Consider the following 15,490-nt stretch of genomic DNA (forward strand, 5'->3'; position numbering starts at 1 on the left):
TGAAGAAGTTAAATGATATCAGTGCATCAGTGTAGGCTGATCATGGTCTGCACTGTTCGCTATTCAGTCAATAAATTTTCAGTGAAACCCATTTGAAAAATAAATGGTATTGCAAAAAAATGAATGATGGAACGGTCCATTTTAGATATTTAGCAGGCTAAAGGTCAAAAATAAATTTTATACTTCTTTGCCTTTCCACTCTTAAACAAAGCGGTTGTGAATATGTCTATTCGGTCAGGGTCCAATAAAGGAATGTGTCGTGTCTTAGATTCTATTTCGCCTCATATTTACACAAGTCGCAGCTAGGTTCTTTTTACTTTCAATCTTATGAATATAACCATTTGTTTGTGAAGTTCTGAAATACTGCAACACCTTTTATTCCAGGGTGCATGGAATTATCGAGGAATGGCAACAAGAACTCCCTAACAGGGCATAATACGTGCGTTCGCAAGCAAACTGGAACAGGGCAGTATAAAAATTACAGGGAGAGAGAGAGAGAGAGAGAATCAGAGATACTGACATACGATACAAATAAACTGAAATAAAAATATTTAAAACAAAAAATGAAAGGAATCAGGTCCCTATGACCTTGAACAGCAGTTCACATGTGAGCCACTGATCTTCCTTTAGTGGTACTCCGTCATTATGTAAAGTTTGAACATTACAGAAACTATTTTCACTCTCCAGGTTACTGTGACCTTGACCTATTGACACGATCCTTCCGAAGTGGTGCTTAGTCGTCCTTTTAAAGTTTGAAAACTTTTTGTTACTTGAGCCCGGAAACGGAAAAAATCCAGGTCCCAGTGAATTGACCTTCGAGCCATTGACGGATCGTCCTCTTTAGTTTAGTGGTAATTAATCATTATGTGAAATCGACGACTATTCTTTTATTGCTTTTTGTGGGTTTAGTTGGCCGTGTTGAAATATACCAAGGAAAGAATTTGTTCATTCCAATTCATTATTACTCCTCATTTTACAGTAATCATCTGTTCCCAAAGGCACCAAAGTATCAGACAGGCTGACGTGACAAACTGATTTATACACAATTTCCATCGCACTGCGGAATTTTATAAAAAAATAACTATTCGCTTTATGATAACTTTTATTTCAACAAGACATACTTCAATACAAGGTAAGAGTTGAACGGTTTCGTCAAACATACAAATAATAAAACAAATACCCGACTTCATATTTCACGTAAACATGGTTGCACGAACACAAACATTAGCACCAAAAATGTAGTGTGAAGTGTCAGAGGAGAGCAAGTGTATGCTGGATTCAACAATTATAACTCCTTCAAAACCCGTATATACAGACAGTTACAAAATAAACACTGATCTAACGCGAACCAGGGGCATATTGTAGGTCAAGATTTGCTGAAAGTTATAGAAGTATTATCAGCATATAACTTTTTTCTGGCAGAGCAAGGACCAAGTTCCTAAAAACTTAATTCACTGCATATGCTGTTAAAATCTGTAATTCTTTTCTACACAACATTTATCATTGAGGCCGACATAAAATAAATTCCTGATAACAGAAGTACAAATGTATACTACGGTTCTCTGGTCCAGGACTAACCTCTGACGGATGAGGGAAAAAGCGCTAAATATGTTTACCATTTTAATTTTAACCCACTTACGAGGTACAGATTAATGCAAAAACACTCAGTAGACAGATTACCATGCCTTTAAGAATCTCCGGACCATGGCATGTCGAATACAGATGAAGCTCCGGACCATGGCATGTCGAATAAAGATGAAGCTTCGAGTGTTTCACTAGAAACAAAATTTGAAATCTTCAAGTGTTACTTAAATCAGAGAAGCAGACTAGCATTTCTTCAAGAATGAACTCATTATTCCAAAACGAAAGGAAGTAACTGACAATATGCAAAATGTGATTATACTTTAAAAGTTACTGAACATACATTGCATCAACATTTCTCATATTTGAATGCACGAGCGGCTATTCTGCCTAAACCCTGCATACTTTCTTCTCCTAAATGGCATGTCGAATTGAAGCATATTAAAAAGAAAACAACACTACTGGCCAGCAATGAAAGTCCCCTACTGCAAGATGGATTTTTTATACTTAACAAATTTTATGAAAAACTCTTTTATTTTGTATGACTGATGGTCAGACAGATGGTGGGGCAGGGACAAATCATAAGTGAAACACTGGTAGAGAGCAAAACAGATGACAGACAGTTCCTGGGTTTCACAGACATATGCCCCTACTAAGTCATTTAAATCTCTCAGCTACTTTTTCCTGTTAACCTCAAATTTCATTCACTCACATACTTTGTTGTGATTCCAGTCTTTATTTTTGGTATAGTCTACATTGTTTAGACACAATGTAACTTAATCATCAAACTCATGATGCTAATTACTGTACAGCATTGTGCTGAACAACTCAGTCATTTCTTTTAAACAATTCACAAGATGTAGGGCAAACTACACCACAGCAGAATTCTATTTTACAATCCGTAAAATTGCTTCTACAAGGTAATTTAAGATATATGGGGGGAAAGGAATGCATCATTACAAGTAGATGTTTGAAATTCCTCTTCCTTACAACTATCTTATAACATTGAAAGAAATTTCAAAATCAAATTACAATTTTAAGCAATAACAGTTAAGTTCAGAAAATGTCAGAATGATAGTAAGCATGTAGTATATACTTATTGAACGGCCTGCTAGCCTTTAGTCAAAACTACTGCCCGAGATCCAAAGGACTGAGGGTAAATAGTTTTGACTATTGACTAGCAAGCATCAGTAAGTGTTTTATAACATGACATCTGAAATAAGTTTTCATATTTCTTTTTCTTCTAGTTTTGATTTTAGCCCAAGAAAATTTATTGTTGAACTATAGACTGGTCAACAATACAAACTCTGGACCTGAATTTATATAAGGAGGCATATAATGATATATGATATAAATATGCATGTTTAATAATTAGCTAATAGTATAATAAAATCATAAAACAGGTACTCAAGAACATGCACTTATACCATAAATTATAAACTCAAACAAAATGACTACCACTGCTTAGGTGGCCATTTTGACATCATATTCTTGTGTAAGTGTTCTATATGACAATGTGCTATGCATATATAAGCTGTATTAACATCAACTGGTATCAATGGTAACAATAAGGTAAGGTCCAAAAATTCAAAATATAGTCTAGGTTATAACCAAACCAGAAACAACTAAACCAGTAGAAGCAAACCTTGCATATACTTGGAAGAATGGACCATCTTCATTGCAACATTTGAAATGATAACAGTAATTAATGGTTAAAATCATCAGTAAATTTTTATTCAAATTCCTACTCTGAGAATTCCTTACATCTTAGTTTGACCCAAGTAGCTTTTCTTGGAGGCCAACATTTAAGCTTGTACAAGCAATGTTACTGTATCACAAACAGAAATTTTTAAGTTTCATAATGTGTTTAACATGAGGGCCTCATTTTGTCTGTCTAACTGTAAATATAGGTTCTCTTTAAGCATTCAAGTGATAAAAACCCTTTACTAAATGCACCTGTGGGTTACATTATACCAATTCAGTTCCTTTTTTATTTCATATAAACAATTTCAGTCTTGAGACCTCATTGTCAGTACTTCAGAGCATTTCAATGTTATGAAAACCATACAAATATTATAGCCAGTTAGTACAACATGTCTTCTTACATAAAATAAAAGAACTATTGAGATGTTATATTACATAAAAGTAAAATAATCTGTTATGAAAAACATCACCCTCTGAAAATGCTCCCATGAAATTTGCTGTTAAGCAATTATGTGTATGTAGACATTTTCTCATTGAATAAAACGTGAACAGTCGTAATGTAAGTAGTATAGATCTTTTCTCAATACAATAAGCAATATTAATTACTAAATAATTTAACTGCCACATTTTTATATGACTCATTATACCATATTTAATCAATAACATGAAACTATATTTTGTACTACTTCACTTGTCAGTCCTTTTTGGTATAAACAGTCCTGTTCAGGTAGGTATCTGTACAGGTGGTTCCTAAAATTAACGAGGTAATCCCAAAAAATAGTTGCTCTGACAATATCTGAGAGTTACAGACAAAACAAATATACACAAACTGTAGAACCAGTCTGAAAAATGAACAAGTCAATAATAGTAAAGCTATAAACATGGTTGTGTAAATATAAAAGTGGTATATAATAAACAATATCAGATTATACAAACAAACTCTACCTTGAAACACATTAACAAAACAAAATTATAATAAAACACTGCTGAAACGAAACTACATTAAAATGCATATGTATGGTTAATATATACAGGGTTGAATGTGTATTACCTTGGGAACAATGAAACTAAATTAAAAAGTGACTAAAATGCAATCAATTAAAAATTTTGGAAACAATTTAACAATTATTGCACCTATTCCAAAAGTTTTTTTCTCTCTAGTAAATCAGTTGCATCTAAACATGATTTGCTAAACTCATTTATACCAGACCTCCTTGAATGTACTAAACCTGTTGGTGCAATTTAACTTCTTGTCATTATTCATCACGGACTTGGCTCAGCATACTCACAAAAACAAACATAAACTACATTACTCTTACCTAAGATTTATACAATTAGTCATGTTTAAATTTGACTGAAAGTTGTCGAAGGTGATTAAAAGTTGGGAGTTCTTATTTCAGGAATATAGGGGCAATAATATTATTCAATACAAATATTTCTACCCCACTAACATTACTACTTAGTAAGGTCCTAATAGTGTAATAGAAACTTGTTAAATTCCAGGTAATCTTAAGATTTGTTTTATTGTATTGTCACAATATTTTTATACATTGTATTGTACTGTATAACCATATATCATTGTTTTATAATATATTGTTATGATTCACAATACCCTGTTACCAAAAACATACTCAAAACTGGCAAACTGATAATTAACAAGGGACATAACTCACTCATACTGATTTACGTTGTCTCTCTTCATCTAGTTCAAATAATTTTGTTTCAACTGAGAATAGCACTTTACATCTGTTTTATTATTGTCTCTTCTCATTGTAAAAATGTTCAGTAAAGAATCATTGAAGGAAAATCAAAGCTGAAACCTTGGCATTGGCAACAGCAAGGAACACTTATTTGGTGTTTATATCAAACTAGATATTAACAAGGTCTTACCTAGTGATTTAATAACAAAATATATTCAATAACTGTAATATTAATATAAATTACATTTGAAAATTCCTCCATTACAAACTGATAAAAAGTTTTGTATCTTTTCCATATATCACAAAGAATGGAATGCTTCATTTTATATATACAATAACATGAAACAGTAAGTTAAAATCTGTACAATAACAATAATATAGTAAAACAGCTCATAACAAAACTCCTTAATTTTAAAAATTCAACTGCCAATTTCAAATTCCGCATTTTTTAACAAGAAAACAGATTTCTTGCATACCAGACGGGGATTTCCGATATCTTTACCGGTGCTAGAAAAATCCATCTTACACCCCGGGGTATAAGGTGACTCTCGTGCTGTAAATGACGTATTACGAACTACATATATGTAGAATATTTATGTACTAATATATATCTCATTTAAAAAATGGAATAAAAATTCAATACCTTGACAATTCCTATTGGTTTCTGATAGTATATTTCTCGATTCAAATCATGTTATTTTATCAAAAATTCATTACGCTGCAACTGATAAAACAAAACCGGAACTAAACATTGTTATTTGTTTTGAAATGTCATGACGTCTTTCCTGTTTACGGACGTTGGTTTTCCGCGCTTTGTTTAAATACACTGCCATATGAAATAGTTCTAAAAAGAAAGCCGTTCGATTGATTTTATTTTTATTATTATTTCTTGAAATCGATATGCAAGAAAAAGATTCTGTCACTGGTTATAGGTGCAGATGGGAATATCCGGCTCTCGGGTAATATCCGGCTCTCGGGCAAGAAGCCTCGTTACCGCCTAAACAGTTACCCTCAAGGCCGGATATTCCCATCTGAACCTACAACCAGTGAAAGAATCTTATAATATATGCCTCAATTTGGAATACTGTCAGGTTTTACATTGCAACATATTGCAAATATGAAGAATAAAGCTTATATATATGCAGAATATTTTGCCAAATTTCAGCTTAAGGTTTTCAGTCAAGATCATCAGAAAAAAACACTAGCATATGTATATAGTTTCCACTCTCTCTTTGACCTATGAAAGAAAGCAGAGTAACAACAAAAACAGTTTTTGAAGCACATTAAACCATTTTGTCCCTCATCAGATCTTGGGTGCTGACCTATCATTTGTCTTTGTCTGTCGTAGTGAAACTGTAGCAAACATCGGGTTACTGCGGTAACTGAAATGACACGGCATAAATTCAATAGGTATTTATGAGAAGAACCTTATATTGTACAAGGAAAAGTTTTAAAGTGATAACATAATTTTAAACAAGAAATGTGTCACAGACACGAATGACCCCGCAACATGAGAAAGGTCACAGGCTTGGTACTGCTCACAAACTAAAAGGGACCCTTGGCCCTAATCATTTACAAAAAAAATATTGTAGGAAAACCAGAAAATTTAGTAATCTGTATATGTAGTGAAAATTGGCTAAGTTCAACCAAGGACTGTGACCTTGACCTTTGAGCTAGTGAAATGGTTTTTTCACATGACATATCGTCTATCCATGCTTATCATTTGTGTCAAATTATTCTGAAATCAGATCATGCATGTCAAAGTTATGGCCCTGACACAAAGACAACTTATGTTGTGAAAATTGGCTAAGTTCAACCAAGGACTGTGACCTTGACCTTTGAGCTAGTGAAATGGTTTTTGTGCATGACACATTGCCTATCCATGCTTATCATTTGCTTCAAATCATTCTGAAATCGGACCATGCACATCAAAGTTATGGCCCAGACATGAGCACCACCCTTTCCCAAACACGCAAACAAACAAACACACACACGGACAGGGGTAACACTATATGACCCCCCTCCCCCCATCTTATGGCGGGGGCATAAAAAATGCTAGATGCTCATTAAAATTTTGATCAATACCAAAGCAACTCAATGCTCAGTACATGTCCAGACACACTACTCTGTATTTCAAGTTTTATCCACAACCTTGCTTTTAATATTGACAGAATGCAACACATGAAACAATCCTTATTAGGGATCATACAACAACAGAATTCTACAATATTACATGTGAAATCACCCTCATAAGGATTCTATGATACTGCATGTATGTGACACATGTGGATCCTCCATATAAGGATTCTATGAAACAGCATGTATGTGACACACAAGGATCCTCCATATAAGGATTCTATGAAACTGCATATATGTGACACATGAGGATCCTCCATATAAGGATTATATAACACTGCATGTATGTAACACATGAGAATCCTCCATATAAGGATTCTATGACACTGCATGTATGTGACACACGAGGATCCTCCATAGAAGATTCTATGATACTGCATGTACGTGACATCACTCTTGAAAGGGATTCTATGACACTGCATGTATGTGACACATTAGAATCTTCCATATAAGGATTCTATGACACTGCATGTATGTGACACACGAGGATCCTCCATAGAAGATTCTATGATACTGCATGTATGTGACATCACTCTTGAAAGGAACACTATGACACTGCATGTTTGTTACACATGTAACATCACTTTTGAAGGGGACGGATAGTATGATGACACAGCATGTATGACACATATGTGATATCACACTAAAAAGGGACACTATGACACTGCATGCATGTGACATCACTCTTGAAAGGGAGGGATAGTATGAACACACTGCATGTGACATCACTTTAAAATGGACACTATGACACTGTATGTATGTGACATCACTTTAAAAGGGACACTATGACACTGTATGTATGTGACATCACTTTTAAAAGGACACTATGACACTGTATGTATGTGACATCACTTTAAAAAGGACACTATGACACTGTATGTATGTGGCATCACTTTAAAAAGGACACTATGACACTGTATGTATGTGGCATCACTTTAAAAAGGACACTATGACACTGTATGTATGTGGCATCACTTTAAAAAGGACACTATGACACTGTATGTATGCTCACATGAGACATCATTGAAAGGGACAGTCTGATATTGTTGGTATGCAACAGATGTAAAATCGCTCTTTAAAGGGACAGTACGATATTGCATGTATGTGACACATGTAAAACCTGAAAGAGATAAGACCATACCATAACAGTATGACAACACTTTGAGCCAACAGTACAATACTGCATGTATGTGACACAATATGAGACCACCACTATAGGGGCTGTATGATAATGTATGTATGCAACACACATGATACAACTTTACAAGGGACAGTAAGACAGTACATGTGTGCAACACATGCGAGACAACTTATAGCAGGTAGTACAATACTGCATGTATGTGACACAATATGAGACCACCACTATAGGGGCTGTATGATAATGTATGTATGCAACACACATGATACAACTTTATAAGGGACAGTAAGACAGTGCATGTGTGCAACATATGCGAGACAACTTATAGCAGGTAGTACAATACTGCATGTATGTGACACAAAATTAATGTGAGACCACCCCAATACTGCAGATTTGATATTTTTTACATCACTCATTATCCTGATTCAAAACCTAGTACCCTAATTCATACTGTGTGAAATTTATAACCAACTGCTAAATATATCTTTAGATTTGAGTACAGGTAATAATTCATGGCTGTTCTAAATTCTTGATTAAATCAATGACAATGACAATGTAGTTTACTGACTTTGGCCTCCAGTCCATAATTATCAGCATAGTTATTATTCATACATTTATGTACAACAGTGTGTGGACTGTAACAATTCAATTCATAAAGACACATCTTGCACTATACTTCCTTCTGTATCATTCTGTAACAACAATCTTATTCGGACAGTTATGTCAATAATACAATCAAGCTTAGTTAATGCATAAATATGATGAAAACGATAATATACATACATCTATTGTAAGCAATGTAAGTCACAGTTTTTACCAAACCTACACTATGCAAAGTTTTGCTTATGACACCAACACAGTTTAGGTCAACTTTTCCTTCTATTGGTGATGAAGGAAGACCCCAGGTGCCCCTTCATGCATTATTTAAGGCATGCTCTGGCACCTAGTTAGAACCACAAATGTTCCATAATCCAGCTGGATGACTTCCTCATATAAAGAATTGCACATCCTAAGCAAGGTTTGAGCCCGCAGTGAGGAGGGGTAAGTGACTGGAAGCCAGTTACATTAACCATCTGGCCATAGATGCCCCCAAACCACTAAAATTTTGCATAAATATATACTTGTAAGCAATTAAATTCAATTTCATGAAAAAAAATCACAAATGAGTTTACCTGTAAAATATATTGTATTCTTAACAAAAGCAGAATTTATTGTACTTAATATCATTCTGTGTTTGTACTACTTTTCGTACCTCACTAGTAAAGGGTTTCTGTACAGGAATACAGCATATAGACCCTGAATCAGTAAAGCAATGTAAAGAAATGCGAAAGTCAGAGCATGACACAATCAACAGATGCAATGAAAACTTGCCAACATCTACCTCAATGTTCAAAATTCATCCACCTCTAATGGAAATTCTAACTAACGGTACATATGTGTAAAGTTGAATACAATATTTTGGTCAATATAAAATATACTCACTTCACATTTTCTTCGATTTCTCCATCCTGTATGTCAGCCCTTTGTGAAGAAGGAGGGGGTGGGGGTGGTTGACTGGGCTGTTGTCTTGCTGGACTTCCAAACCTTGATGCTCCTGTCATGTGAGGGTTACCTGCAAGCTGTGCATTCTGCTGGGAAAGAATTGATGCAGTTGAAACATATGTTGGCTGTTTAGGTCCTGGGGTACCAGGTGTAGGTACCGGAGGAGGTGGGGGCACATCATGCTTGGATGTGACTACTGGAGGGGGCGGTGGTGGAGGCGCTGGAGGCGGGGCAGCTGGAGCAGGGGGAGGGGGAGCTCCCATCATACTTCGTACACTTGTGGTTTGGGCTGGGAGTGTGCTTGCTCTAGACTGTAGCTGCGAAGCGGTTGTGTAGGGGTTGTGGTGTGGGGTTGTGTGTTGACTGGAAAACCTTGGCGGGGATGGGGGAGGAGGGAGGGGTGGTGAAACTTGTGGGCTGTAGCTGCTGGCAGCACTCTGATGCGAGTCCTGCATGGGCCTCCCGTACGAGGTGTAGATAGAGGAAGTGTGGTGCGGAGACATGTCTCTCCCTGTGTACAAGCTGTGCAACTACAATAAAAACAGAATACATGGTTAGTACAATATTTCCTTGAAACAACTTTTACAAATACAGTTATTAGTAAATGAATAAATGTAACTTATCAAAGTCATTCTTAAAATCGATTTGTTTTTATCTTTCTTAGGTAACAATACATTTAATTCTGTTCAACTAACAAATTAAGAACATTTACCACTTACATATAGTAACAATTTTGTTTACCTTAAACAACAGTTTGAAAATACTGACATGACAGACAATGAATACAAAGAGGACCATGATAGCCCAAATTTGCTCACCCAAGAGACAAGAGGTGACATGAAGATCCAATCAAAAATGTAATTAAATTCCTAGAGTGCTTCTCATTCCTTTCTTTGATCTGACCTAATTACCAGTGTTTAAACCAAGGTGTCATAGATTATTAAGATAAATATTTTATCCAGGTCTTGTAAATATCAGGTAAAAAATGGCATCTTCTGTGTTAACAATGTTTTCTATGATTTGACCTTCTGACCTAGTTTTTTTTTACCCCAAATGAACATATCTAAACTGGACCTCATTTACATAAAGGCAAACTTTTGGACCAGGCTTCATAGATCTGGTAGGAAGCATGGCCTCATATTGTTTCACTTGATTTTTCTATTATTTGACCTAGTGACCTAGTTTTTGAACCCAGATGACCCAGTTACAAACTTGTTTTGACATTTTCATGAGGTATACATTATGGCCATATTTCATTAAGACTGGGCAAAAATTGTGCCCTCTTGTGTGTTTACAGGGAAACTTTGGATGACAATAGACAATCCACCTGTACTTATACAGCTCACTTTGAACCTTTAGTTCACGTAAGCTTATAAGAAACAAAGACTTCACATAACAACATAAATTCGAAAAATCACAACTGGTAGCAATGTTATTTAAGACACTTTAAGACATCTGATGAATTACGGATCTCAATACATCAAATGGGCTGAGAAAAACATGCCTTTAATTAAACAATATCTATCAATCTGTTAAAAGTCAATAAATTATTACACGAGTACCTATAAATAGTAATAAATCTGTGCTGAAAATGCCCATGTTATCGCATTGTGTCACGCATTATCACATGTCATAATTAGCCCCGGGGCCATTACCAATAATGGCCCTGACGTTAGCGCGGAAAATTAACGTCCATTATTATATACCTTACTATAAATAGTAACAAAAAAGCCGTTAAAAACGGTCATTACGGCCTCTGTTGACGAATCCATAATGGCGCAGTGCGCCTCACGCGGCATAATCATAATGGCCCCAGGTAACTGGAACGTCAGCGCGTTCTGACGTTGACGTCATGTAGCAACGTCATTATGGCGGGTGAAAGTTTCAGACTGATTGTCAAATACTGATGGCACTGTTGATGAAAAATCAATACAACTGATGCTTAGGCCCTATAAGTTTGTAGAAAAAAATGTAAAATGGAAATACTAAGATGAATATGAAGCGAAGGTATATAATAAAAAGGTCAATTTCCGGCTTGGTTATGCCTTCTAGCCATAATGGCACACCTAGTTTCATAATGGCCCTCGGGCAATTACGACACTAGGAGTGCCATTATGGCAAGAAGGCATAACTAAGCCGTATATTAACCTCTTATAAACAGAAATGACGTCATGATGTTTCATGGAGGTAAAATAGCGAATATTTCAGTTTTAGTTTTATCATCTTGAGCGTAACGTTGTGTATTCTTTGTGAAATAACTTATTTTCAACCCTAAATTATGCTATAAGTAACAGAGTACAACTATCAAAGCATTTGATTTTATACAGTATATAGTCTCTTATACAAATAATATAGAAACTGAAAAGCTGAACGTTATTGTGCCAGTAGATGCTAGTACCCATAAAAATGACACACTAAACTTTTCTTACTATATTATAGGTAAACATGTAACAAACAGGTAAATACATGGGAGAGCGGTGCCTTTGAGTGATAATGGCCCTGGAAGAAGATAATAGCCCCCGGGCTATTATCATCTTTCCAGGGCCATTATCACTCAAAGGCACTGCTCTCCCATTTATTATCCTATACATTATGAACACATTTAGAAAAATCCTTATATAGTAATTTGAATCTATATTTTAGTTAGCATAACTGGGGCAACACCTCTAAAAAGCAAGCTTCCAGACATCTATGCATCATGGCGCAAGTGGATGTTAAGCATGGTCAGGCAGTCTAAATATCTCAAAGTCCAAATGCTGCTGAGATTTGACAAGTATTGTTCAAAATACACAATATCAGAAGAAACATTAACACATATTAACAAGAGCTTTTCGTATAACATAAATGCCCCCCATGATGGCCTGTCATGGGTAACTTGGTGTATTACTTTTCCAAGTTCAATGTAACCTTTGACCTCCTGAACATCAAAACATTAACAGTCAATTACTGATCATTAGACAATTATTCTATGAAATGTGATGGCTGAAAGGTCAAGATTTCTCCAGCTATTGACAAAAACACTTTCGGTCTCAAGGTCACTGTGATCTTTTAAAGCCTTCACTGTAGGCCAAAGCATTCTCTAGCTTTTGATCAGAAACCATGTTTAGCTGTTAAGTCATGGTCACCTGGACCTTTGACCTACTGACACCCAAAATCAAAGGGATAACCTTTTAGCAAAACGCAATCAACCTATGATGTTTAACAGTCCTTGGCTAAAGAATTCTCCAGTTATAGATTGGAAATCGTTTTAAGCCTTGAAGTTCGTAAGACCTTCACCTGTGCCTGCTTGACTACCAAAAGATAAGGTGCCATTTAATGACACCATGCATTCTTCTTATGAAGTTTGACAACTGTAGGCCAAAGGCTTTTTCCAATTTTGATAGGAAACTGTTTTTAGTCTCAAGGTCACTGTGACCTCGACATTTGACCAACTGACTCCAAAATATTAGGGGTCATCTCCCTCACACAAGCAATCACTCGATTTACTAATAGCGGCCAAAGAATTCTTTCGTTATTTATTGGAAACCAAATTGTCTTGATCTATTGGTATGCCCCCCTCTTCTTTGTAGGGGGCATAAATTTGTAAATGAATCTGGTGGTTCAATTGTCTTGCATTGTTTTGTCCCAAGGAATTTATTTAGTGAAGTTCAAACATTACAAACCCTGATGTGGTAACAGTTATGATTGATTTAATAAATTCTAGAGCTGAAGAGCTGAAAAATAAAGAATATACAACATAAATATCACATCAAACATACAAGTCACTGTAAAAATATAGGAAACCAGAAAGCATGCTGGGATATCTACGTTGACTGGTACCTGCTGTATGTTGTCTGTGGGAATGGGAATAGGTTGGTAGATGTTGTCACAGTCTGCCTGTGACAGGAGGGGGGTAGGGTATTGTGTGTGGGTAGGGACTGGGTTGTATGTTGTGTTAACAGAGACCAGGGGTCCACCTGCCTGAAACCAAACAGCAACCATGTTATTTTTTAAAAATGCATACATATAAACATTAAAATAAATAATAAGCAAATATCTACACTTTAGAGAAAATATAAAGATTGATATTGTAGTAAAATAAATCTTGGATTAAAATAAATGTCATAGGTATCTATGTTAACCTTATTTATTCTTATCAAACTGCTACTGACCATAAATTGAAACATTTTAGCATTTCAATGCTGTGCTGCTAATAATCTGATTACATTTGAAGCAAAAAGAACAACCAAGTTTATCCTTCTTTCTATTTGCCATACTGCAAGTCAATTAAATTATGTGCCCTTGGATCCAATTAAGAGAGAAAAAAATGCCAAACAGTTTTCAATACAAAATTAAGGCTTGAACTACAAAGGGCTAACATTTTTTGTATCTTCGTGTGTAATGCTATACTACTGTAGATATTTTGTCTTAAAGCAACTGAACAAAAACAGAGTAAGCTCATTAAAGTGTCATATCAATGTAAGTTAATTTTGCATCAAGTTTGGACACTTACTGGACAGCAAAAATGATAAATTTTTGAAACACTATTTTCAGGAATGTCTGAATATCCTGGCAACTGCTCCCACAAACTGAATGGACTTATGTCCAAGAAAAATCTGTATTGATAAACTTCTTAGACTTTACCATCTCAAACTTAACCATCTCCTCAGTTAGCATATGTATTCAAAGGCATTTTTTAACAAGCCTAAAATTTTAACCAGAGCACTGCCTTGCAGGTGCAGACACTCATATTATTTTTTTTCTCTGTATAATATAGATTTTGTCCTACCCATGACTCGTCCAAAAGGGGCCATAATTCTTGCAAAAAGCATGTAGAGCTACGGTATTTGCTGTGCAAAGTCAGCTTTTAATGGCGAATAACTGCTCCAAATTTTAAAGCAATAGCTTTGTCCGTTAAGGAGAAAAACTGACCTAAATGCAAAACTTAACCAAGAAATCTGATATTTTCTAAGACCAAAAGGGGCCATAATTCTTGCAAAAAGCAGGATGGAGTTACGTTTTTTGCTGTACAGAGTCAGCTTTTGATGGTAAACAAGTGTTGCAAATTTTAAAGCCATAGCTTTGATAGTTTAGGAGAAAAGCTGACCTAAACACAAAACTTAACCAAGAAATCTGATTTTCTAAGTCCAAAAGGGGCCATAATTCTTGCAAAAAGCAGGATGGAGTTATGTTTCTTGCTGTACAATTTTTTAAAAAATCAGATGAGCTAAAAACTGTTCTCCGACAGCTATTTATGGAAATAAATTGTCTCTAAAAACAGGAGAATCAATTAATGAATGTAATAGATTTTGTCTTGAATTTAGTGGCACTAATTGTAAGTGACAAACAGTAGTGTGGGATTTATATTGGTGTAAGCAGGAAGATAGGGATAATGAATATACCTGTGGAGCTGAGGTCCCGTGCTGTGGTCCCTCATACAGTGACTTTGGTCTTCGTATGTTACCAGGAATGTCGTGTTCATACTGGTGCGTGTACTCTGACAATGACCGACTGTCCAGCAAATCTCCCATACTCTTATATCTTTGGCTTGGACTAGAGGAAAAGATCAGTTTTTAACACATCTTACTATTACAATAAGAAAACATTCTCACTTATAATACAGGACTTATACTCATCTGTTCAGACTAAGATAACAGCATCTATTATAATGTTCAGAATCACATTCTTTGTATCACCTTGGTAATACCAG

The 15,490-nt window shown here is 35.4% G+C and overlaps 1 protein-coding gene across 4 annotated transcripts in view; it reads right to left on the reverse strand.

Annotated features, from left to right (window-relative positions):
• Positions 1-1,088: 1,088 nt before the first annotated feature.
• LOC123564373 (brain-specific angiogenesis inhibitor 1-associated protein 2-like protein 2) overlaps positions 1,089-15,490 on the reverse strand; it is a 60,896-nt gene continuing 46,494 nt past the window's right edge. The window contains exons 12-15 of one of the 4 annotated variants that reach the window (XM_053537024.1): positions 15,183-15,333; positions 13,621-13,761; positions 9,742-10,331; positions 1,089-6,367 (exon numbers count right to left, since the gene is read on the reverse strand). In XM_053537024.1, the coding sequence (XP_053392999.1) occupies positions 6,289-6,367; positions 9,742-10,331; positions 13,621-13,761; positions 15,183-15,333 (961 nt within the window). In that variant the 3' untranslated portion in view covers positions 1,089-6,288. The remainder of the gene's footprint in view (positions 6,368-9,741; positions 10,332-13,620; positions 13,762-15,182; positions 15,334-15,490) is intronic. The other 3 variants (XM_053537025.1, XM_053537026.1, XM_053537027.1) reach the window with 3 other exon arrangements.

Source organism: Mercenaria mercenaria, chromosome 2 (genome assembly GCF_021730395.1).
Source record: "Mercenaria mercenaria strain notata chromosome 2, MADL_Memer_1, whole genome shotgun sequence".
NCBI classification, from domain to species: Eukaryota; Metazoa; Mollusca; class Bivalvia; order Venerida; family Veneridae; genus Mercenaria; species Mercenaria mercenaria.